Source organism: Haliotis asinina, chromosome 16, assembly GCF_037392515.1.
Source record: "Haliotis asinina isolate JCU_RB_2024 chromosome 16, JCU_Hal_asi_v2, whole genome shotgun sequence".
NCBI classification, from domain to species: domain Eukaryota; kingdom Metazoa; phylum Mollusca; class Gastropoda; order Lepetellida; family Haliotidae; genus Haliotis; species Haliotis asinina.
The window spans coordinates 18,943,743-18,969,416 of NC_090295.1; the positions used below are offsets into that span (position 1 = coordinate 18,943,743).

Here is a 25,674-nt window from a genome sequence, read left to right on the forward strand (position 1 = left end):
TTTATTGACACCTATATGTTTGCCTGCCTGTCTGTTAATGACATCTTCAACCATTGGCCACATGCGGTTTGACATTAACACCTATCGGGCTTATAAGCCACAAACAAAGAGCCAGCTAAGCGTATTGGTAAATGAACCAGTGGCCAATGAAAAGACTTCGTCACACGCGAGTGCACACCCACCGGCTCTGACTGAGCTAAGTGTCACGACTGCTTCGTTTCCAGGGAGACAGACCCAAATACAAAAATTTGCACCTGCTGTTATACGCTTTTATATTTTTTTATTTGTTTATTTTATATATCATGAATAAGTGATAGCTGTGTTTCAATTATGTATAAATGTTTGGTTGCATGTGACCTTTAAGGTAATATAATATTTCATACAATCAGCGACTGTTTTCAATTCCTTATCCGGCTTAACGGTCACAGAGTGTAATGTGATGCCAACGCTTCCTGACTTGATTGACACACGTCACCGTATTCCAACATTTGAATACATGATACTGCAAAGACCTAACCGTTTTCGTCTACAGGCTTCATAAAGTTAATAACGTTAAAAATAAACCGAAATAAATAATAACAGACTGATGTTGGTGTCAAGATACGTATAACCACAGTTTCTCATATCAACAACCGGAAACACATGACTTTTGAGCAACGTGCCAAATAATCTCGTCCATGGTGACATATCTTGATAACTATATAAATTGTCAGAATTGAATTAAATAAGTTGCTGCCAGCAGCACATATACGTACATGTTTGTCGTAAGAGGCGACTAAAGGGATCGGGTGGTCACGCTCGATGACTTGGTGGACATGTCAGCACCAACTTCAGTTTCAAAAATTACAATATGATGTCATGAATATATGAACAACAACTCTCGTGACAGAAGAAGAAGGTCTCACCATTGTCCCACTTCCATTGCCCCTCTGTCTCCGCATCTGAAAGCCCGATCCACACGTCATGTCCTGAAAACCTGAGCACCTTCACCAATCCGTCGCGCAGACACATCAGCGAAACCCAGTCAGGAATGGTCACCAAGTTACCCCCCTTTGTACCACAGGATTTCTTCGCGTCAACACCCTGTGCAGGGAGGGTCGTAAGCTGATAGGTATTTGCACCGAAGCTGAATGTGTCGCTAGAGTGTCTGGTGATGGTGTAGGGGCAGGCGTTTGAGGTTGGGGCTGCAACGTAGTAAGTAGACGTCAACATAATGTTCATGATGATGTTTCAATAAAAAAAAAATAATTTAACGAAATAGCTTTATCGCGATTTCGCTGCTTATCGCACGTGTTCTGTGCTGAAACTCGGCGTTATGTCAATATTCCCAAAAACAATACAGCCTCTGTGACGTTAATATTGCAGAAGACGAATAGCATTTTCTTCCTAACGCTACGCCTAAGGAAAGCTTAGAAAGAAATATCTAACATCCTACTATTGTGTCCAACCAAATGAAATGAAAATGACTATGCTATTAACAAGTGAAAACACCACTGAATTACAGAACGTGAAAATTTGTAATTTGTAAATATATAACATATGCTTTTCTGCTGCTCAGTTGTAAATATTGTGCATATAAATGTACTATGGGCATGTGGCCTTTTAAGTACCGAAATAGAGAATAGAAGGACAATCAAGTTGTCGGTGAGTGAGGTTAGTTTTACGCCGAATCCAGCAATATTCCGCCAATATCACTTTGGGTGACACCTGAAACTGGCTTAACAATTTGTGCCCAAGAGGGGAATCGAACTTTGAAATTTGGATACGATGACAAGGAGTTCGTTCAGCCGATCCAAGTTGTCGCATGTAACGCGTTGTTATAGCCCCTTCACACTTCCGGCGAAATGAGCCTTCATGCTGTTGGAATGAAAATATCTGAAGATTCTAAAAAGTTTAACTGAATTCTTAAACCTATTAGTACATGTTGAAATCGTTCGAGGTACATTCGAAGTGGAAAATTATTGAACAGCACTTGAAACGTACTCTAACAGCATTCTATGTGTTTTATTGCATTCTTAGTTTTCTTAACGCATTTTGAGGGAGAATGGAAAAGGCAAGCCACTTCAAATCCTGTCAGAGTGTCCCAAATACTTCTCGAATGTATGTTGATTGCTGCTGGACTCCACGTGGGATATTCTTCAAATGTATCGGAATATTTCGATTGCACTTGGAACACTGTTCGAATGTACCTTCAAGACACCACGAATACAGAACGTCCCACATGGTCTTCAAATGAGACCCCAGAGGTCATCAGGAGGCCGCCGAATCGCATATAAACTGACGGGCAAAAGAAATGTCCTCGAAGTAAAACTTGAAATATTTTTGCTTATTTTGCCGAAAGAAAACTCACCGAAACTGCATACCGAAAGAAAACTCACGTGGATCATGTTTTAAGCGTGAAAATCGCTTTTATTCATGTCTTTTACATGCTTCTGCAGTAACATGCCCGTATGAAATGACAGTATAAAAAATGATGCTGGACTGTTCGAATTCATCACTTCTCTACGTTGGACACGAAGAACATGACTCGACTTACCGCAGAACAGAGAGTACGAGCTATTGGGATGTTGCAGCTAGGTGCATCGCACAGTCGTGTAGCCAGAGTCATGGGTTGCTGCAGAAAACGATCACTAGACTGATGACACGTTTCCAAACAACTGGTCGGACTGCAGACAGGCCGAGGACAAGAAGACCACCCGTCACCACCCCTCAGGAAGACCGCCATTTACGGGTGCTTCACTTGCGCAACAGATTCCTGACTGTGACGTCAGTAGCAGCAACCAGCCTTGGCCATGCAATCAGTAGAAGGACTCTATACAGACGACTCCGCCGATTCCTTATCAGGGCCTACAGACCATTCCGGGGCATGACGTTAACGCTGCAACATCGACGTCGTCGACTGGATTGGGCAAGGACGGTTCGGCAGTGGCAGCTGCGGAACTGGCGCAGAGTCCTGTTTAGTGACGAGAGCCGTTTCCAGATGAACCAAGCTGATGGTCGTGTTCGTGTATACAGACGTCAGAACGAACGTACAGCACGTTGTTGCGTCCAGGATGTCGAGCCGTTTGGCGACGGTAGTGTGATGGTGTGGGGAGGAATTTGTGTGACAGAAAGACTGAGTTGATGGTTATAGAGGGGAACATGACAACCCGTCGATATATTGATGATGTTTTACGACCCGTTGTGCTACCCTTCCTCCAGCAGAATCCAGGCACGTTATTTTAGCAAGACAACGCTACTCCCCACACTGCTGTTGTTACCTGGAACTTCCTGAACACCAACAACGTAAACGTTTTGCCTTGGCCAGCAAGATCCCCCGACTTATCGCCTATAGAGCATCTTTGGGATTATCTCGGCCGTCAGATTAAACAACGTCAACACCCCCCCACTGACAAGAAATGCTTTGTCACAAGCTCTGCAGGAGGAATGACGTCGCATTTCAAATCACATCATCAGACGACTTGTGCACTCTGCACGACGTCGTGTGGCAGCATGTATCGCCGCAAGAGGTGGACACACTCGCTACTGAGGATTTTGACACCCTGAAACACTGGTACTGATGCGCATGTGCTGTTGTGATCGACAACCGGACGTTTAAACCTCCTGTGAAAAACGTCATAAAAAGTCTACTTAAAGCAGACTGTTTCAGTTGTTGCTGTAATGACAGTCTACATAACATGTTCAAAAATTATATAAAACATTTCAACATTAAATGGCATGTGTCTCTCTCATTTTATAATACAAAAAATGATCGGGGACGTTTCTTTTGCCCGTAAGTTTATATGTGGTCACATTTCAGATAGTACTTGGGAGTCGCATTATTACAAAGCTTGAATCAAATGTTGAGATACAATGTTTGACATTCTCTCCTGAATACGGTTCGAATTTTGGAAATATCTTTTCCTGGCGTATTCTTTGTTATTCTTGTCAGTTCGAAATATCGTCAAGGATAGTTATGCAAATAGACAGTGGCAAATCAAAACATAAAAGGTTATTTCCACATCTGAACTTCGAGCGTTCTTTTACACTGCCACTGTGTCTCGGAATATATATATATATATAATATATATATTGACAGGAACAATAATTCCTTTCAAATTGAAAAAAATGCCCCACTTAGGTGGGAAATCTTGAACCAGAGGAAAACAAGGCCTCCTTCATTTACTGCTTCGGAACTCGTGACCCGTCAAGTTCTGGGTTAGATTTGTCAACATTACACTGAATTATTGCTGGGTGCGGTTGTTCAAATAACCTTAACGCTAAGACTGTCTTAAGTCTATGTTAAGGCATGGGAGCCTGAAGTAACTCTAAGATGGCTGTGTACATCGGAAACCTGGATGGTAAGACAGACAAGGATTACAGGAAGTGGGTCTGTATGTATCTGTTCAGACAGATGGTTTAATGTCTCTCGATGTCTCTCTTAATTACCATTTGATCCGCTGATCACTTTTTCGCTCTCCATTTACAAAAACGGGGGCAGTTTCGTAGAATACGACGTAGGACACGACGTCAAGGGCATGGACGTCGCTGATACGTTTGTCTATTAGATACCATACCTTTCGTGGTGTGTTGGGGTCCAACTGTAACTTCGGTCGAAGACAGAGTCCCTACAATATTGGAATTAGATTAAAATACCTAATTCTAGGGATATATGAATATATACAAGAATTTGACCATAAGATTAAAATGATGTAGTGACACAAAACAAATTTGTAACAATGGATTGATAATATGTTTGTGTCCATAATTCACGTGTAAAGTGATTCTGACAATAGCTAGTATGGATTATTTGACGGAATAAATTGTAATCTCTGCTAAAAAAACCAAGAATTGCTAAAAATTAAGGAAATGCATATAAATGCACCCAATGTCGTCGTCATTACCTGGAGTCGTTTTGGCTGCATCCCTTCTTTCTCCAACCACATCCCCACCCAACCCCCACCCTCTCTCCCTCCCTCCCTCCATCTCTCTCTCTCCCTCTCTCTATCTCTCTCCCTCTCTCTATCTCTCTCCCTCTCTCTCTCACTCAAACTACCACAAACTTACTGAATTCACATACGTAGTTGAGTGTGACGTAGACTGGGACGAGGAAGCCGGATGAAGAACACACGGCCTTGTGCCACTTCCACGTCCCCGTCGCCATATACACGCAGTCTTTGTGACTGCCAAATACGTTGGTGAAAGTCGATCCCGAGGCCCAGTTCGTGTAGTTGCCGGTGGCACCTGCAGGGTACCCGGTAGAAACATGCAGTCAAATCTCTGCACAATTGCGTTTTGTTTGTGTCTCCTGGCACGGGTGGGATTTAAAGTTGTTCCGGTCTAACGAAAGAATTGTTGTATGCTTTTTCAGTCTTTTGTTTTATATTCCCTAACTTGTCCTTGCAAAAATATGCCATTACGAATGTAGGGGATATTCCGTTTTACGAACATATCGCTAGCCAATGCCAATGCAAATAAGAAGACATGTGAAGGTCCGGGTTAGAATATCGATTTCCATGCTTGTAGACTTGGTTGACACGTCATCGGTTCCCAAATACTTAGATCTCAAGTTGTTGAGTCTCTGGATTGTCTGGTCTAGACACGATTATTTACAGACCTTCGCCACATAGCATTTGAGAAAAAATAATGCATATTCATGCATAGGAAACATTTCGAAATAAATGGAATAAATTGTTACATTTTCCCTTAATTTCTCTTTATCATCTGTTTCCTCCTTGGCTTCATCATTTTGTCAGTCTCGTAAATCCGATATCCCCTACATTTTTTAATGGTACACATCATGGACATGTTACTATCATTGCCCCAACTACATATCTAGAGTCACCTTATGACATCCTACCACTTGTCCAGATCCGCCTTCTGCCATCCTACTGCTTGCGAAAATTTCCCACGAAATAAATTTACCAATTGTCCAGATTCACACTGTACCACGTATGTCTAAATCCATACAGGCCTATCCTACCACTGATGTAGATCCACCCATTGCAACCATACAGCTTGTCGTGTTCAAACCCTGTCCACTCACCATAACTTTGACTAACATTTCTTAGCGTAGATCCATCACGCGCTACTTTACCACTTGGCTAGGGCCACCGACATAATCCACCCTGACCTACATTACCACGCGTTATGATCAACCCCGTGCTGCCATACCACTAGTCCATATCCGCCTTCATCCACCTAACCACATGTCCTGATTCACCCCATGCCACCCTACAGCTTGATCTGATCTACTCTGTTCCACCTTACCACCTGTCCAGATCCACCTTACCACTTGCACAGATCCACCCTGTTCCACCTTACCACTTTCTCAAATCCACCCTGTTCCGCCTTAGCACTTGCCCAGATCCACCCAGTGTCAACTTACCACTTGTCCACGTCCACCATGTTCCACCATACTACTTGTCCATATCCACCCTGTTCCACCTTTCCACTTGCTCAAATCCACCCTGTCCCACCTTATCACCTGCCCAGATCCACCCAGTGTCAACTTACCACTTATCCAGGTCCACCGTGTTCCACCATAGTACTTGACCAGATCAACCCTGTTCCACCTTACCACTTGTCCATATCCACCCTGTTCCGCCTTAGCACTTGCCCAGATCCACCCAGTGTCAACTTACCACTTGTCCACGTCCACCATGTTCCACCATACTACTTGTCCATATCCACCCTGTTCCACCATACCACTGGCTCAAATCCACCCTGTTCCGTCTTATCACTTGCCCAGATCCACCCAGTGTCAACTTACCACTTGTCCACGTCCACCATGTTCCACCATACTACTTGTCCATATCCACCCTGTTCCACCTTACCACTTGCTCAAATCCACCCTGTTCCGCCTTATCACTTGCCCAGATCCACCCAGTGTCAACTTACCACTTGTCCAGGTCCACCATGTTCCACCATACTACTTGCAGAGATCAACCCTGTTCCACCTTACCACTTGTCCATATCCACCTTGTTCCACCTTACCACTTGTCCATATCCACCCTGTTCCACCTTTCCACTTGCTCAAATCCACCCTGTCCCACCTTATCACTTGCCCAGATCCACCCAGTGTCAACTTACCACTTATCCAGGTCCACCATGTTCCACCATAGTACTTGCCCAGATCAACCCTACTCCACCTTACCACTTGTCCACGTCCACTGGTTGTTGGACGCGGTTAAGCCGATCCATACTCCTGTTCCCACATATCTGGTCCGCAAAACCGACTCCAGGTACCGCTGCATGGGCTCACTGTCCACGTCTACCAGATGACCTCCTCTTCTCCTATGAGAAGGGAATGCAGTTTTCATCCACGTCCGCAGACAAACCTCATTCTTTTCCGTAACTACGATTACAAAACTCCTCGGGTGTGAAGGTAGTCAAATTGCTCCACACAGTTTAAAGATAAACGTATGTCTTATTGTCGTAAACCATTTGCACCGTATAAACATTTCCCTTTGACATGCAAATAATAAATGTCTTAATATATAGAACATCATTGCGAATAAATACTGACTATCCTCAGAAACTAATTTTGTTTGATGTAAAGGGACAAAATAGCTGTGAAGTATGATATAAATGGATTCCTGGAAATCAGTGATGACACCAAGTGTTCGCGAAACGGTAAGCATGTTCTCTTCCCGTGTCACCATTTACAAGAAGTGGAAGTAGGTTTGCCTGTGAACAAACTTGACAATACGGACTTCCGCGAGACCGTGACGTTCTCGTGGTCCGGTTTAGTCAACATCACATTTGTCGGTCGCGCAATTTGGAGTCAGAACTGGTTCTTGGATATACGCTTGTTACCGGAAATCTGATACCGGAAATATGCTGGGTCCCGTCTCGCATATCGCAAGCTGGGGGCTGGGAACCAGTTAAGTATCGGAAATAGCGCCTAGCGAGACTGTTAGGCTAACGAAAACGAAAAACGCCGGGGAAATAGACCTGTTTTACAGCTCATTGGGGTCAGTTTTAATGTCTCCGATCAAGTATGTCTTTTGTAGTTGACTGCATACGTTAACGTGGTGCTGACCTAACATGAATTTACCGGGATAATATTGCTTTTCAGAAACCCGGGTTCTCTGACTTAGTTGACACGTGCCATCTTATTCCATAAGGGTCGTGACCACTGAATTGTCTAGTCCAGACTAGATGTTTCCAGTCCACCGTGATATAGCTGAGTGTCTACGTCAAACAATATACAAACAAACAGAAGTCTTCAAAGGAAGTTTTCTCATCTTCCACAGCGAGTAGACCTTCTTTTAGAAATGAATGAACTGAATTGATTGCCAGCGACAGTGCGTTCTATAAACAACTGGAATAATTATAAATTACAACGCAGCAGCCACTGAAAATATCCCCATACACATAAACGTCTTACTACTTTCATGATATCGGCATTACTCTTTCGACCTTGACGTAGATAACATTATTAAACAAAATAATTGTTGTCACATGAAATCTTTGTCCAACGATTCATTGTCTGCTGTTTCAGACAAATAAATATGCAACAGCACCAGTAAACACATCACCATTTTGAACACGATGTCGTTATTCTCTGTGATATGCCGCATGTCGTTCACCTAAAGCTATCTGCCCCCGAGCATTGTGTCCTCTTTACTTCAAATGAGTGTCTAATATGAATGTGAGGGAGTGTTCCTTTCAGTGGACATTGAAAGATATGTTACTCGTATTTGTGGATTACAATAGCATTGTTTATGTTATTTGTAGCGTTACGTACTTTGAAAGTATCAACCTATTAACAATAGCCCATAACTGCCATTGCACCTTTCCTTTTAGTTTAGGTGTTTTAGTATACACTAAAGACTGGCCCAACCAAGAGATATCTACTCGCAGTCTTGCTCTGAAGCTATTCGTGTATCCGGCCTGCCGAGGACGAACTCAAGACACCTCTTGTTGTACATCTTCATCAGGGAACTGGGTTTTGCTGGCGCTGGACAGTCACTCGCCTGGGAAGAGCAACCTTTGAAGAGGCAAACAGTGAGTGAACCTTTTTGGATTGCGATATATCAGTGCGATGACAATACGTTAGAGTGTAAAATCCAACACATGACACACTCTTACAATATTCGGCACACTACATCGTCGCCAGATGGCACAAAATATAACACACAGCACAGGTCTCTACTTACTCTCTAGATAGCGCAGCATTTGGGACAAGAACATGGGGCACTACGTGTTTTCCGTATGGCACAATATAAAACACACAACGTGGGGCATCACATACTCCCAGATAGCACATACATTACATGTAGTCTAGATGACATAGTGTTGTGCACAGTATAGGGCACTACGTGTTCTCCAGGTGGCACAGAATAAGGCGCACGCCTGTCACATCATGGAGCACTACATGCTCTCAAGATGGCACAGCATAAGGCTCACAACATGGGACATTACATGCTCTCTAGCTGAAAAAGTATAAGGCACTACGTGGTCTCAAGATGGCGCAGAATAGGACATTCCGTGGCACAGTATAAGGCACAGAACACTGGGCACTAAATACTTTCTTTATGACACATTACATCGCACACTTAAAGGTCACATGCTACGCAAAAATCAATTTTACAGATTCTGATGCCCTTCGATGTGGTTTTACAGAAACTAATTATCAAAAATGCAGTTGCAACGTAAAATAACGCGCTGGGTTGAAAAGTGGTTTCAAAAACTGTGCTGTGCTGCGCTGCGCCCGTGATTAGGTTCGCCCGGCTTAAACCGGGAAGGCGACACTTGAAAACAGCAAGTGGATCATGTAAGGGTTATTGGTATTGTTGAAGTTGGAGAACAAGAGATGTTTTTTGGTGATTACAACTATCTGGGGTCTGCAGTAATAATACACTGGTCCCATACTGCAAATTAAATTTTCACTGTTAAGAACGGTTCAGGTTGAAAACTGAAATGTTTTGGTCCATGTTCATGGAAACATAGAAAAATATGCTGATTGTGATAATGATTTAGTCTCTCATTGCCTACATCTCCAATCGCTAACAAAGCTCACTAATTAGGATGAAAAAATGCACACCTAGTCTTATAATTAAACCGCCTTCTATTAGTAGTGAATATATTAATCAATGGCCTAATGTGTCAAAATGTAAGCAGCTTTTTCAAGCTTATATTTCCAAGAGATACATGTTAGTTTGATCGTTGTTTCCAAAGGCAATACATTTACATGGTTTGTAGTCATTTTTCTCTCACTTTTGATTCTCTAATTCCTGTCTTGTGTAAATAAGTATTAGTTGTTAAAATATTCTGAGTAATCTTGTATTGAAAATATTTCCAAGATTTCTCTGCGTACATCTTTTTACTTAATGTATAATACCATGGGCAAATCGTCTTCCTAATGTATCCTCCCATGAAGACATTTACTATCTTTTAATATCAATAAATATAGTCATTTTATACCTTTTCCTTCTTTCAAACAGAAGAGTCCTCTTTCAGATTGTAGGGTGACGCTTGTTTATCACCGTTTAAACTGTGGTCAACACAAAATGATGTGTTGTTTTAAGACTGTAGGCCAATCGAGAACAACTCGTGATAAGCAGTCATTGTTTCAGATAAAACTCAATTTCTGATTCGTTGACACCTGTGTGTCTGCCTGCTTTCTGCTAATGACAATATGCAATACACAGCTTCAGTCATTCACCATATTATGCAATTTGAATTTAACCCCCATACATAAATACATTGATTTATGGCTCGTGCACCTGTGTTCTGAATCCGTTACAGTATCTAATTACACAAACAGGCAAGTGTGATACTTGTACACATGACATGTTATTATGTCTGTCGGTTGCAAACAAACTGCATCCAATTTTCACTTATGACTGAATCGGACGGAAACGGGTGCAAACTCAGATTGTCAGTTTTAAGTTCTGCTTTGTAATTGGACGAACGACAGTTTGCAGCCAGGCAGTAGTTCACCATCAGTATTTCTTGATTGGATCGAACGCAAATGCAGGGAGCATGTATCTACAAAACCCAACATAATTCTTTGTGATAACAACTTCTTCTTTGCATATGATGCGACGTTTCGGTATGGATTCTTATACCTTTGTCACGCCTGTAGGGCTGGGACGGCTCCACATTTCCTACCTAGGTACCCGACCCCCTATAACCCGACCCGCCACGGGTACCTGTTATAACAGTAACTGCGAGGTGTTCCCTTTCAGTACACTACAATTCACCTGGCTGTCCCTTTCTCGGTACTCCTCCCTCGTAATAAACAGTGAACTACGCAAATATGTTAATGATTGTCTCTTAAACAACTTTTTTTTTTTAGGACAATAATTCTACAAAAACCTCACAGAACTGATACGATGTTTTGATTATGATCAGCGTTTCATCGCTCCGGTTTTGAGCCGAAGAGTATTTTACTATTGCAGGGTATTGGATAGTTGTTTCAAGCCTGTTTGTAACACGTAAGCCCCTGTAATTGGATGTCAGGTCAGTCATGTATGCACATTTCCTCGTGAACCAATCATATCAAACAATACGTCAAGATCATCAGGTAACCAATCACAATGAAGGTTACATTTGAAGCATGCAACATGGATAAGTTTCGTTTTCAGTCCAGTTATGTTAATTGAATAATTCTGTTGAACCTGATAACTGCATAATATTTTTAAAAAATAGGTGAACACCTGGTGGTTCTTCTTTTCAGACCCTATTTGAGGCGGATACCAGCGTTCCTGACTCTCATACCCGTAAACAGTTAACTATTTCCAACCTATGTTACACATTACATGCTTAGTTGTTCACAGTAGATATCTTGTGGGTTTTCAGTGCACGTTTAGCCCACAATCTCCAACACAGACAACAATGATTGTACAATCTCGCTGAAAATAAAGTTGTGAACCCCCCTCAACTCCCATGGGAAAGAAAACAACATTTCATTAATTTTTCATTGATTAGTCATGTGATCAAAGTGGCTTCGGGTAGTGACACGGGTACACTGGTCATGTCATTACCCACTATTATGAATCCACACCTTAAAGTCGCATCATACACAATAAAAAAGGTATTATCCATAAGGTATCTTAGTTTCTTATTACTCACCATACTTATAAAATGCCAATCATCTCTACATACACACAATTAGCTCTCACGGTGTCGGCAAATGAACCAGCCAACGAAAGACGTCATTACACTTGAGTGCACATCCACCCGCTCTGACTGGGCTCGGTCTCTCGGGTGCTTCGTTTCGAGGAAAGTAAACCCAGCTACAAAATATTGCACTTTGGATTTGCGATTGTACACTTTTAAGTTCGTTTTATTTTTTTTTCACAATCAACGATGCATATTATATGTCACGAATAAGCGATAAGAGTGTTTTCATTATGTTTGGGTTTATTTTTTGGGTTGCATGTGGCCGTCAAATGAACACTACATGCTGCATGTTACAATTACACTCAATGACTCAACATCTGCACATTCTCATGAGACCCGTCGCATTTATTCACCCAACAATTCCCTTTTTAATTAGGATTAGAAATGATCCCCAGCAACTAAGATGCCACCAATCTGTCCTTATGACTGAGTTGATCAAACAGGTCGCCGTGTCATAGTGACCTAGATCGATGATCATGACGCCAGTCACCGCATTGCCTGGGTAATTTACAGACCACTGACAAACAGCAAGTAGATTGGCGAGTGTGGAGTTTATCAAAGTTCTTTTAATCATGTTTACGTCTTGACACTGCAGACCACTGCACTTGAAATCGACGTCAGACGATTGACAAACAGATACACAAACATATAGCATCGACGATCATCCACACACGCCTCACATACCCAGGTGTCTTCTTACCTGTTGTAACATAGAGCAGAATTAGTACAAAGCTCCACAACTTCATCATTGCACAGAAATAATAATTCCTTCCTTCAGACACGCCCTGCTGAAGAGACTGTGTGGAGTTGAAGATAGAGGACAAGCATGTCTCCGTGGCTGGAGACGAAGCTACTTCGTAGGCCGTTCTGGATGTCGTTCTGGCGCAAACAACGTGGCATGCCTCACGCAAGCTCAACAAAAAAAAGTATGCTATAAGATGGACTCGTTGATATGGAAAGTGAGTGAGTTTAGTTTTATTTACTCAGCAATATTCAAGCGTTAGTCCGGACCCCGACAATCTGATTCCCGCGATATCCGAACAGTAGCTGGCTGTAACCAATCTTGTTTACTATATAAACTCATTACTTGTTGATTCATTAATCCGTTGCTTCAGTCTCCGTATCCGGACGTTAATCAGAGGTAACAGATTGGCTAGTTACACATGGTTTTGCTTCATTAATCCGGTGGTACATCAAAGAGGTTCGGATAATAGCCTTACCTCGTGAGCGCCTGTGATTAGCGCTGGTCTTCATCGGCTGACTTCAATTGTAATTGTTAACTGAGGTGACACTTCTGCGTTGAACATGTCATTAGTTTGTGATTGTAATCAGTTAATAGGTTTCACTTTTGTTTAGTTTGAGTAATACCTGTCATGTTTCCTTGCTGTATAAAATACCGATCGAGTCAAAATGAAATTAGCTGCACTTGACACCTGTCAGTCACAATGGCAAGTCCCGCCCCTAAGCGTAAAACGATGGGAAATTACTGCCGCACAAAAAGAGAAATTCGTAGATACAAAGAGAAAAATCCTAAAGCCAAATGAGAGCGAGTGACTGGTGTGTGTAATATTATAAATAATCTATTCAGACATTGCATTGATTGATTGTTATGTTAATATTCAAGTGTTATGTCTACAAACTGTAATAAAGTCATTTGATACATGTATACGCTCGTATGTTCTTGTCTCAGTATGTCAAAGGGAAGTAACTCGGTTTGCTTCAGTAGTCCGTACGTTTCACCATCCGAACGTTTTTGATGAAAAACAGAAGTGTTCGGATTAACACGGCCTGACTGTATATGGCGGCGGTTGAGATGGGAAGGTAAACAGGAGATCGTTTAAGACGCATTTCTCGTGATCTCAATGTTCATACGTTCTAAACATCCATGTGTCAGTTTTAGTTCCTAGCGACATGTTATATTTAACAGTTAGCCAGCTGGCTAAAGGGGTAACTCGTATCACTGAAGGCCTTGGTTCGAGTTTATATAGCAAGATGTAGCGTTCTCTGATTCGTTCTCTGATCTCAATGCTGGTTATTCCTTACGCGTGTTCGATGCTTTTACGATTGACCCGTGAAGGTCCCGGGGTAGAATAGGCCTTCAGCAACCCATGCTTGCCATAAAAGGTGACTATGCTTGTCGTAAGAGGCGACTAACGGGATCGGGTGGTCAGACTAGCTGACTTGGTTGACACAAGTCATCGGTTCCCCATTGCGCAGATCGATGCTCATGTTGTTGATCACTGGAATGTCTGGTCCAGACTCGATTATTTACAGACCGTCGCCATATAGCTGGAATATTGCTAAGTGCGACGTAAAACTAAACTCACTCACTCGCTTTTACGATTCGTAAATCCTCAGCTGAGAAGACTGGTATGACCTGAGTCACCTCTACATGTTTTGTTTTCACAGTTTAGTCAGTCTCAGTTCTGGTGTCCTTTGCTGAAGTGTTGCTGAAAGAGGCTTAAAACTAAACTCACTGGTACTAATATAGGTTTCAGCAAGCGCACGTAACTTAACTGGGAGCAGCGAACAGTGTATCCATGATGACCAGACGAAGCGTTGATAAAATCTACCATTTAGTAAACAGGGAAGTGCACGATACATGATTTCAGTATACCAGTGTCAGACCCGGTGTGGCTGAGGCCATACGTATGCTTTAAAGACATCACACACACACACACACACACACACACACACACACACACACACACACACACACACACACACACACACACACACACACACACACACACACACACACACACACACACACACACACACACACACACACAATGTGACTGAACTCGTTGACAAAAATTAATATTAGTTTGACACTTACTGATATGAAAATATCTAACCTGATTATATCTAAATACAGGATCTAGACACGATAACATACATTGTTTGACATTGCTAGATCGCCGTAGGTGGAACATAAATACCGAGGCATGCTTCTTATATATTGCACAGACCTTAATTTCCTCATGGCCAGGAAAGAGAGCAAAGCAATTACGTAACATCGGCTGAATGCTATCAATTGTGCCAAATCAGTTCACATTTCATGATATCTCAAGATCACATTTCACATATCGTCCATGTTTGAAAAAGATAACCTGCACGATATGGTGAATAACGGAATAGTCAGTAAAACGGTGTCTATATATTTGGTTTATTCTATTTTTGCCTGCACCTTAACTCGGCAGAGGCAGCACCCTACGTGTTTATCTAAGCCTAGGGTCGTCTAACACACCTGAGTGAGTGAGTGAGTGAGTTTGGTTTTACGCCGCTTTTAGCAATATTCCAGTGATATCACGGCGGGGGACATCAGAAAATGGGCTTCACACATTGTACCCATGTGGGGAATCGAACCCGGGTTTTCGGCGTGACGAGCGAACGCTTTAACCACTAGGCTACCCCACAGCCCCTTCAATCACCTGAGTTCGCTCACATGCCATGCACTCAGTTCATAATAAATAGTAAACTCAGTTATCTGCGACATCCAGAAATATAGACTTTTACCTGGCACCATCTCACCACTTGTTTATGGTGACTGAAATGCGGCTAAATTATACGTGATATATATGTAAATTTAAATATGAGTGATGTAAAGTTCATGAAATTTTCCGTGTAATGCATTTTTTAAAATGTGACAGCGAGTTCTTTATGTAAATTCTCTTTCTATATGTAAATTTAAATGTGACTGTGATGTGATGATAAATTTAAATGTGACTTTGTAAACTTGAATGTGGTATATTCAATGGTGTGAAGTTTGAGATGAACCGTGCCGATTTTGTTTGTTTTAAGGATTAGAACGATCCACCGCTTTTAATCCCATAACACAATGTCCCGAAACAGTGGCGGCTCACAAGTTGCTTCAGGCAATACAATCTGATGGTGGTTGATGACTTTATAACAGGTATTATGAGAGATAACAACACTCAGGTTACCCGACAAAGGCATTTCTCGTGTCTGGAGTAAAGTACTCAGCATTATGAATATAGGTCTAAATGCATATTAACATCTTATGTAACATACGCATGGCGGTGCAGTAAGCGGAATCACCAGCGGAGTTACTAAAACGAACATCGATCAAAGGATTAACCGATAACACGCTGATTAAATAATTACCTTTTTCTTGCACAACATTTTTGTCAAAGCTTAGTGTTTATATAGATTTACTAATGTTTACTGAATACACACAGTCGTTAAGTGCCCGTGTAAACAAACGCCGTGTAAACAAAGGATTAACCTGCAATAGGTTAAATGATTGCTCATTATTAGCTAATTCAATTATTTTTGTTAACAATGGCGGACATCATGTAGTTAGTTGTCAGGTGTGTTGTCAGGATCTCGGGTGACTACTGAGATTATGCATCAGTGTGAAAAACCTGAAACGATGTGTCACTTTTTCGTATATTAGACTGACAAAAGACACTGGGCTTTTAACTGGATTCTTTGTCAGCTAGAGATTAATGGCATATCCTTCCTTTATGTACATATTGATGGATACATTCATGAACAAGGTAACATGCTGACACTGTTGCTATATCTTTACTCTGCATTAATTTTAATGTTTGCATTTTGTTTTTATTCAATTGCTGTAGCATTCAACAGAATATGCTTTTTCGTCGTGAAGTGAAATGAGACATACACAAGGTCGAACTCAGTGTGTGTGTGTGTGTGTGTGTGTGTGTGTATGTGTGTGTGTGAGAGAGAGAGAGAGAGAGAGAGAGAGAGAGAGAGAGATTCACGTTGGCAATCTATATAATGTCAAGGTATTACAGTCATGTTATATATTCAAATCGTATTGAATGCATACACATATGACGACAAACTAATTAGGATAATACGACAAAATATAAAAGGTACATTGACTTAATCTTCACTTCTTTTACCACTGGCAGATGGTTGAATTTAAAAACATTTCAATCTGTTATCATAAAGATCGCAAAGTTCCTCATTGCCCATTCTGTGCTAGACCCACTATGGAATCTGAATTACACTTCTGTCTTGATTGTCCATTTTATCACGACCTCCGATCAGGTCTCTTGCAAGAATTTTATTATGACCTTCCATCTTGCAACAAACTTATTTTATTATTTGCATCAAGAAACAATGCTATCATATAAGTAATCTTGCTAAATATATTTTTAGCTTAGAAGAAACGAAACAAATATCTTGCATCAAGCCGGTGCCATCAATGTCCACCGCCATTGCATTAAACAAAATACCGGTGTATGTGAACACTGTGGAGCTTCGTCATGAGTTTATTGTAGCATTAGTTTCCATGTATAATGGACCGTTGACCCCTTTACCGAAACAAATACTCTCTCTCATCAGAACGAAGATGGAAACTTTATTGGGTAAAACGATTTCATCTCTGTTGGTCAAACACTGCAGGTGTGGGTGCTCTGGGTCAGTGCCCTTCATAGTCCACATCACGTAACTGTATCAGTAAAGTGCAAAATGAATTTTGAACCATCGATATATTACATTTCTTGTGTGTATCTAAATGCAAATTTTCCGCGTATTAATTTTGATTCACCTTATGCAGTCTTCGTTATTAGATTCCTTCAATATCCGTGAGATATGTAGACATTTCTTCTTAACAAACATAAGATGCTTTACACCTACGGCGTCGTAACAATGATATCTCTTAGTAGGAAGTTGTAAAATTCCACTCACTAAACTACAAAATGAAATGAATAAACAATAACACAAACAATCAAAAATACCAAACAAAAGAGAAAACAAAGCACGTTTTAGAGATTGTGGGATGATGATGAACTCTCCCTTCTTTGTCACTGATCATATTGACACAATATACAACCAGGGAGATTATATACCAAAGGGATAGGTCACTCGCTTGCTTTCTTTACAATTTGTACGAATTAACGCGTGTGTCCTTATGACCCAACGCATGCAGCGACTTGGCTCGTTCCGAGCGCAACTTCAGCTGTATTTAACAGAACTTCAACTAGTTTATTGTATCAGTCGGAGTTTTACAAAGAATTAATGCATGAATTATATAATAATTAAGAGCAAGAATATGTGAATGAATGAACGAAAGAAAGAAAAGAATTGAAGAACGAAGTACATGTGTGAAATGAATGCAAGAATAACGATACACCACGGCCACCCCTCCCAAAACATGTTAATGAACGCAAAAGTGTCGCTATAACACATGTGTTTACATCATTGTGTTAACATCTACTTTGCGAAATTTTTGTTTACATTAATAATTTGTTCAGAAATCTTATTGCACGTGGGGAAAGGCATGGGCATTAACAAAACGTTAACTGACACTGTCACACACCCCTCAAAAAGCTACAAAGCGTTGTAAACACCTTTCCAGTTTTGTCAAAATATAAGATCAACAAAAAAGAAAGAAGTTATGGAACTATAACCTTCAAGCTTCACAAGCATCAATGCCGGATCAGATCAGATCCGATCGGCGATATGTCACATTTTTGACATCCCCTCAAACACACCCTAACATTTTGTTTCCCTTTTAGGTTATGAAGCTTTTGCAAACACATTTCACCTGATAGTATATTCCCCTCATAAGAATTAAAAGTATATGTGAAAGATGTTTTTGAAACAATAACTAGAAACACCCAAACAACGCCGTGCAGTGTTTCAATGGCGGATCACATTTGTCACACACCACATTTTTCACACACCTCAAATCCACCCCCACGATTTTTTAAGTCATAAAACTATCACTGTTACTTGCAAATGCCTTTAAACCAACGGTATGTTTCCCTTCTAAAAATTTAACGAATGTGTGTAAGAAGTTTTATCGACACAGTGAGCTGTAACACACCGACTTGAAACTTTTCTTACAAATCTACTGTCTTAATACTGACACAAATAGCAATTATTTGACTTATACTGAAGTGACAAAATAGTTAACTTATCTTCTACATGTAGGTTTTCTGTTGTCACAGCTGTAGATTATCCTTGATATAAGAAATCATTATGTAACTTCTTTATGCGGAGTTCCAACAGCAACAGTCACTCATTCCTTTGCCATCAGTATATTGTTTTATGGTGCAGCTAGTGGCACCAGTTCTCACCCCTTGCTAATGTGCATGATCGGACAATGCCGTCACTTTCGTGTCGCAGTCAGAATCCATTGTGCTTTTGCCCTTCTCATCAGTAATTATGCAATCAACGACAGGGACTGGATCGCTGATGTGTTGAGTGCCTTAGTGCAGAGCGTCAAAGCTGAACAGGTGCAGAGAAATGTCCATAGATGTTTGGGCCAGTGCATGGTTCTGGGTTTTATGGAATCATACAGAAAACAGTTCGAGAACTTCTCAGTTGCCCCTGAAGGGAAGGGCGTCAGCGTGAGCATGTGTGTGGCTAGGACATTAGTAAAGGTCACCGTGTACTGCCAGAGCGCTCAACGTAAAATCTTTGATTTCGTTTCTAGATAAGAGTATCTAACTGAAACAATATCACTCAATAGCCAAATTCCAAACTAAAATTTCAAGGGGCTACAGTCAACCAAAACAATGAAACAAACGCTCGGACACGTCCAAACTGCATACACTATCAAAATCACAGAATATTTCCTGTGACCGCTGGACATAACACTACAACCTCGTCTAAGCTCACTCAGTGACATATATCGTGTTAAACCTGACCTTCTAGCTAGCATATAATTCCACTGTGCTAACTTCAGGAAACAAAACAATATAATGCGCGTATGGAAATACAAAACAAGTATCATCTTTTAAAAATGCAAGAACAAAACAATAAATGCTAATTTACAAAATGCAAGAACAAAACATAGAAATAAACAAAACAGTTAAAGCATTCAACCATAACGCTTTTCATCAAAGTCAACTGAAACTTGACCCCGTCTTGGCCAACGTTGCACATGCGGGTGACACAACACTCAAACGCGTTGCACCGGCGTTGCCCACCCGTGTGACATGGGACTCAAAAGCGATGCACATCCGTTGCACACCCCTGTCCCAATGTGAATTAACTTTTAGGCAGTAGTATACATGCATGCATTCATCCATCCATCCATCCATCCATCCATCCATCCATCCATCCATCCATCCATCCATCCATCCATCCATCCATCCACTCACACACGCACGCACGCACACACACATACATACAGGGCGAGCGAGCGCACCTTAAAGTGCCCGAATTGGATATCCATGCAGACACAGTGCACCAATGTCCAATAATCGCGTCTGGACCAGACACTTCAGTGATCCATGAGCGTCAATCTGTGCACGTCCGTTTCGTGCGCCACCCGATTCCGTTATTCGCCTCTTACGAAAGGCGTAGTCGTCTTTTGTGACAAGCATATGTAAAAGGTTTGCTGAAGACCTATTCTACCCCGGATGTTCACGGGCCTGAAGTGATATGGATTGCAGAATCAGAATATAGGAAAGTGAGCCGTGTCCTTTCAAGCGAACTATGACATAAATTTTACAGCCTGTGCTTTTCAGTGAGTGTGCCTTCACACATTTTATTAGAACGCTTGCTTACAGAAAGAGGTCAAAAGATGGTTTATATGTAGATTCAGTCACACTCGTTGTTACCGACACTGATTTAAAGGACAAATGGATGATCGGGACGCGGCAATGTCAAAAGAGAGAGAGAGAGAGAGAGAGAGAGAGAGAGAGAGAGAGAGAGAGAGAGAGAGAAAGAGGAGTAGAGAGAGAGGTAGAGAGAGAGAGAGGAAATGGACTTCACACTTTGGGTACAGCAGGTACAATGCAACGGAGCGACACCTTAACGTGCCTGAATTGGCATCCATGCTGACATAAGAAATGGGCTTGACACCCGAACCCGGGTCTTTGGTGTGGCTTTTCAAACACAAGACTCCCACTCCCTGTTTTCGTTTACATTTACAAATTCAATATGCAGAGGCAATTTTTGCTTTGCGTGTTTTATGAGGAGTTTTATGGTCACTGCGAACCATATTTAGTAAACTATCTTGGCATACCACTTACGTAGATCGATGCTCATGATGTTGATCAGCGGACTGTGTAGCCCAGACCCGATTATTTACAGACCGCCACCATATAGCTGGGGCATTGCTGAGTGTGGTGTAAAACTCAGCTGACACACTCGTACGTACTGAACGAAATGCGGTTTCTTCTGTCTGTCATACAAATCATTTCAGGGTCACCTAAAAGAAGAGATGGCAGTTCACTTCATCCAGGCATAACAGTCAATAGACATTTGAATAAATACACCAAAGGGTAGTTCATTATTTTCATTGTGGGTAAGCAATTCAACCAGTGTGCGTGAGACTTTAACGCCGCGGTTTTCCCGCAATCTCACGGGTGACACACGAAACCGATTGCGTACATTGTACATACGTTTGGAGAGAAGCCAGGTCTCCTACTTCACTAGTTAACGCATTTATCACAGTGTTACCCATCTCCATTTCCTGCTCTCTCAGTGTTTGGAAAAACTATACTGAACTGCAAAAGAAACGCAACACTGTGGGGTTTTTTTGTTTTTAAGTAGAGGACACACGCATGAACACTTACCTTAATGACATTTCATTTTTTGAAGCTCGCGTTTCCTTTGCTGTTCAGTATAATTTGTCCCTGAGAGCTAGTACAACCAGGGCAAATGTTTCCTTTTAGGGGTTTTCTTTACAGTTATGTGACTGTGGACTAATCACAGACCGTATACCAGCAATGTAAATACTCCATCCACAAGATCATATATGCAGTCTGTATATACTGTGTCAACAATGCCACAAAATGGTACACTAATTACAGTCCGTTTGAGTCAGAAACAGACCGATGAATTGCCACACATGAATATAAATATAAATAGTATAAACAGTACACATGTTTATTATTTTCTAATACCCAACAGCTTACTTATATTTGAAATTTTCAGGACTCCACCAAAAAAAGTTGTTCAAGAAACTATCATCATTGAAAACGCAAAATGTGTTATCTGTCGCGGCGGGGTGAAACCGCAGAAACGGAAGAGCCAATCATGGAAGGGGACATCTCAAAATCTATTACGGGAGACCTGTCGGTTCCTTGTGTCACACCTTAAAGGGATCACAAGTGGTGCCACAGTTGCCTTTTGTAAGCCATCTCGAGACTTGTAACCTTATTCAGTGACGTTAGCTACCTTGTTGACAGAGTTTTGCCAAGTTTAAGGGATTCCTTAACCAAAACCTCTACGCCACGTAATTTAAAAACTGTGTTTGATCTGGCAACATCTCCTTTGACAATACCCCATACCATTTCAATGATTGGGTGGACGTCGCAGGATACCGTGACCCTTACTTTTTATGTAACGGTAAACTTTGTAGAAAGGTTCACCTTTGTGGGTTTCTATGATCTCATATAGTTGTGGCTTTGAAGGAAGTTCGATCTAAAATTTGTCGAGCCATGATATCATATCACCTTTTCGACCGTTGGGGCTTTCGATGTCGGGGCTTTACTCTCGGGGTCCTGTTGTATGGGTCATTGTCCATTAAGGTAAGAGACTTCTTTGGTAGGGCTGGTACCAACTTCTTTTTAACCAAATCGATGAAAACCGCACCATTCATCTCGGAATGGTAGTCTCATTTGTCTGTCGCTGCCTGGAAAAAAGCCTTTACTAGAGTAACCAGCATGGAAAATGATTAGTCTCTCTCCTTTCCCTAGAGGCATCCTTCTACGTGACCCCTTATCACCCCACCGGGTACCCACTGATTGCTGGCAGTGTGCGAGGCATTGACCCAGGTCTCGTCCAAGTACACTGGCTCGAACCCTTCCTCGCGCTTCTTTTTTATCACGCTGAGAAGAATATTTCTCACGCGAACGATATCAGGGCGTTCAGAGAGTACGGACCTATTCTCCCCCGAAATTTTCTTATACTGATACCCGAAGAGTGTAAGAGTCGCCAGAGTGTGTACTTTGATACTCTGGGGCTGTGTTCTTGATGCAAATGCTTTTCTAAATTTTCAGAGACATGTATTTGTTTACAGAATATAGCTTGTTGATCGACTGCCTTACAAGCTTATTTTGAAAGTTGTCCAAATATTTTAATTGCCTGATTTTGACACGACGCCTACCTGCTCCGCATCAAACTCACAATGTTTGTGTTCCAGAACATTTGTCAGTACCCTTGTTGATACTCCTAAAGTTTTTGATGCACGCTTGCGGAATTTATTAATGGTATAAACAGGTTTGCCCGGAAAAATCGTACGCTTTAAACATCAACTGTTTCACGTCAGCATTCAACTTCATTTTTCATCAGGCATGTATATCCAGTGCACGACGAGATAGTGGCTGTTCCGTTTTTGCGTTTTCACCCCGCCGCGTTTTCAGTGATTACAGTTTCTAATACAACCTTTTTGGTGGAGTCCTGAAAATGTTCATATGTAAGAAAGCTGTTGGGTATTACTAAATGATAAACACTTGTAATATTTATATTTATGTGGCAATTCATCGGTCCTTTCCTGACTCAAGCGGACTACATACGTAATTTTGTAGATCATTATGTCCAGGTTACGACCGTTTTACATGTTTGTGTGACCTACGTCTGCTTTGAGAATAGGGTACAGATTTTGCGCTCTGGTATTTGTACATGATAACGGAACTGAAGGAAGTACAAAATAGTTAGAGTGACGTACAGTTAAAGACTGCAGCTGGTGATGAGGTCAATACCTGTTTGGTATTCCGAAGTCCGAGGTCAATATTACTTTTCGGGGGTCCTTAAAAAACAAGTATTGACCGAATTTACCAGTTTATAAGTATCCCCCCGCAACGCGTTTTGCAGGGAGTATTAAATTATCTCTGTCTGTGCGTCCGCCCGCCTGTCTGTGCGTTTGTCTTTTCCAGAGCAGAACTGTCAAACAATTCCTCACCAAACTTAGCAAATATATTGAACATCAAACCCGTTCACTATTCTAAACCAAACTTGGCACATAGAGAGATCTTGTGATGTACTGGTGCCTTTGTGTAGTCGGATCTGGGTTGGAGTCAATACGCTTTTTTGTCGAAGGTCACTTGACCGCCTCTAGACCAATCAGGTAACCGGAAAAATATACTTACATAATAAATTCTGTTATTAGGTATACGTCTGGGCGGTCTGGTAGCCTAGTGGTTTAAGTGTTCGCCGAAGACCCGGGTTCGATTCCACACATGGGCATATTATGTGACGTCCATTTCTGGTGTCCCCGTTGTGATATTGCAGGAATAAATGCGGTGTAAAACTAAACACACTCACTCACTGAGATTTTTAGCATTTTGCCTTCTGCTGAATATTGGTGCCAGAGGATTGTCGCTTACCTTACACTTGATTTTCTTGATTTGAATGTCAGTTTTCAATATTCATTGTTTGCATGTATTATCTTTTTGCATAACTCTTCAATGTTCATGAATAATTGTGAAAATATGAAACTGAAGAAAAAATTCTTTTTCTGCTGATGCCAAAATGTTAATTCTGTTCTGTTAATTTGTTTCTCGTTTACCGACACAGAGTGCAATATTTCATATGTATTAGCAGTTGTTCAAGTCTTAAACCTTGGGACTATTTATCAGGAGGAAAAAAGTCCACGTGGTTGGGTTACGATTCTACGGGAGATAATTGTTTCCCAAGGTACGTTGCAAGTCAACTGTTGACATGTAAATAAGCCAGATAAGCTTGTTCAGCAACTACGGTGAAATATATAGATTGGTTGGCTGGTCTTTTAACACCACACTCAGCAATATTCCAGCTATATGGCGGCGGTTTGTAGATAATCGAGTCTTGACCACACAGTTCAGTGATCAACATCAGGGACACTTGGGAAACGGTGACAAGTCAGTGAGCCTAACACAGCTATTTCTAAATGTAAGCGACTTCCCATTTGTAATAGTATGTACTAAGCAACAAAAGAAACGCAATTTTCGAAAAACTGAAATCTCAAAGTAAGCGTTCATGCTTATGTCTTCATTTTTTTTTAAAAAGCCATTTTTTTCGTTGCGGTTCAGTATACTTCTAGCTTATTGCCCCATCATCAAGTTCAATTTCCTTCAAGTTTGCAACAAAGGGATTAACATTTAATATTGCTGTGATATTGTGTGGTGTGTGTTTGTGTGTGTGTGTTTGTGTGTGTGTGTGTTTGTGTGTGTATGTATATACGTAAGTACGAAATGTTAAAAACAATAACGGTTTCTTTTGTCTGAAATCATTTTAGGTTCAGCAAGAACAAGAGATGACAGTTCCTAAATACATGTCATCAGTTCAAGGCATAAATGTCAAGTGAAGTGCGACTAAGTGCGTTCTGGAACGAAGTTCACGTCTCATTGTTCCCGCACTGCACTGGTGTCCTCTTATTAAAACTACAACCCATAAGAAACAGTGTTAGAAGTAGATTTAAACTGTAACTAGCCAAATGGAAACCTTACTGGCACGAACAATTCATGATCATTTATATAGACAATAAACCCATGTATATGAGAATAGTTAGAGTATTCATTTCACAAGTTAGTTGTTTCGGACTATTAACCCTGACGTTGATGGGACACAGTCTAAGAATACCCATACGTTTTCAAATTATATTCATATCAATGTGTCTTAAGG

At 41.2% G+C, this 25,674-nt stretch overlaps 1 protein-coding gene across 3 annotated transcripts in view; it reads right to left on the reverse strand.

The window, feature by feature from the left end:
- Window positions 1-25,674, reverse strand: part of LOC137268165 (macrophage mannose receptor 1-like) — a 54,014-nt gene that overhangs the window by 12,946 nt on the left and 15,394 nt on the right. Inside the window, exons 1-6 of one of the 3 annotated variants that reach the window (XM_067802696.1) lie at window positions 12,815-12,923; window positions 8,842-8,974; window positions 7,136-7,275; window positions 5,047-5,223; window positions 4,557-4,607; window positions 906-1,184 (exon numbers count right to left, since the gene is read on the reverse strand). In XM_067802696.1, coding sequence (XP_067658797.1) covers window positions 906-1,184; window positions 4,557-4,607; window positions 5,047-5,223; window positions 7,136-7,275; window positions 8,842-8,974; window positions 12,815-12,863 — 829 coding nt within the window. In that variant the 5' untranslated portion in view covers window positions 12,864-12,923. Of the gene's footprint in view, window positions 1-905; window positions 1,185-4,556; window positions 4,608-5,046; window positions 5,224-7,135; window positions 7,276-8,841; window positions 8,975-12,814; window positions 12,978-25,674 lie in introns of those variants that run through there. The other 2 variants (XM_067802695.1, XM_067802697.1) reach the window with 2 other exon arrangements.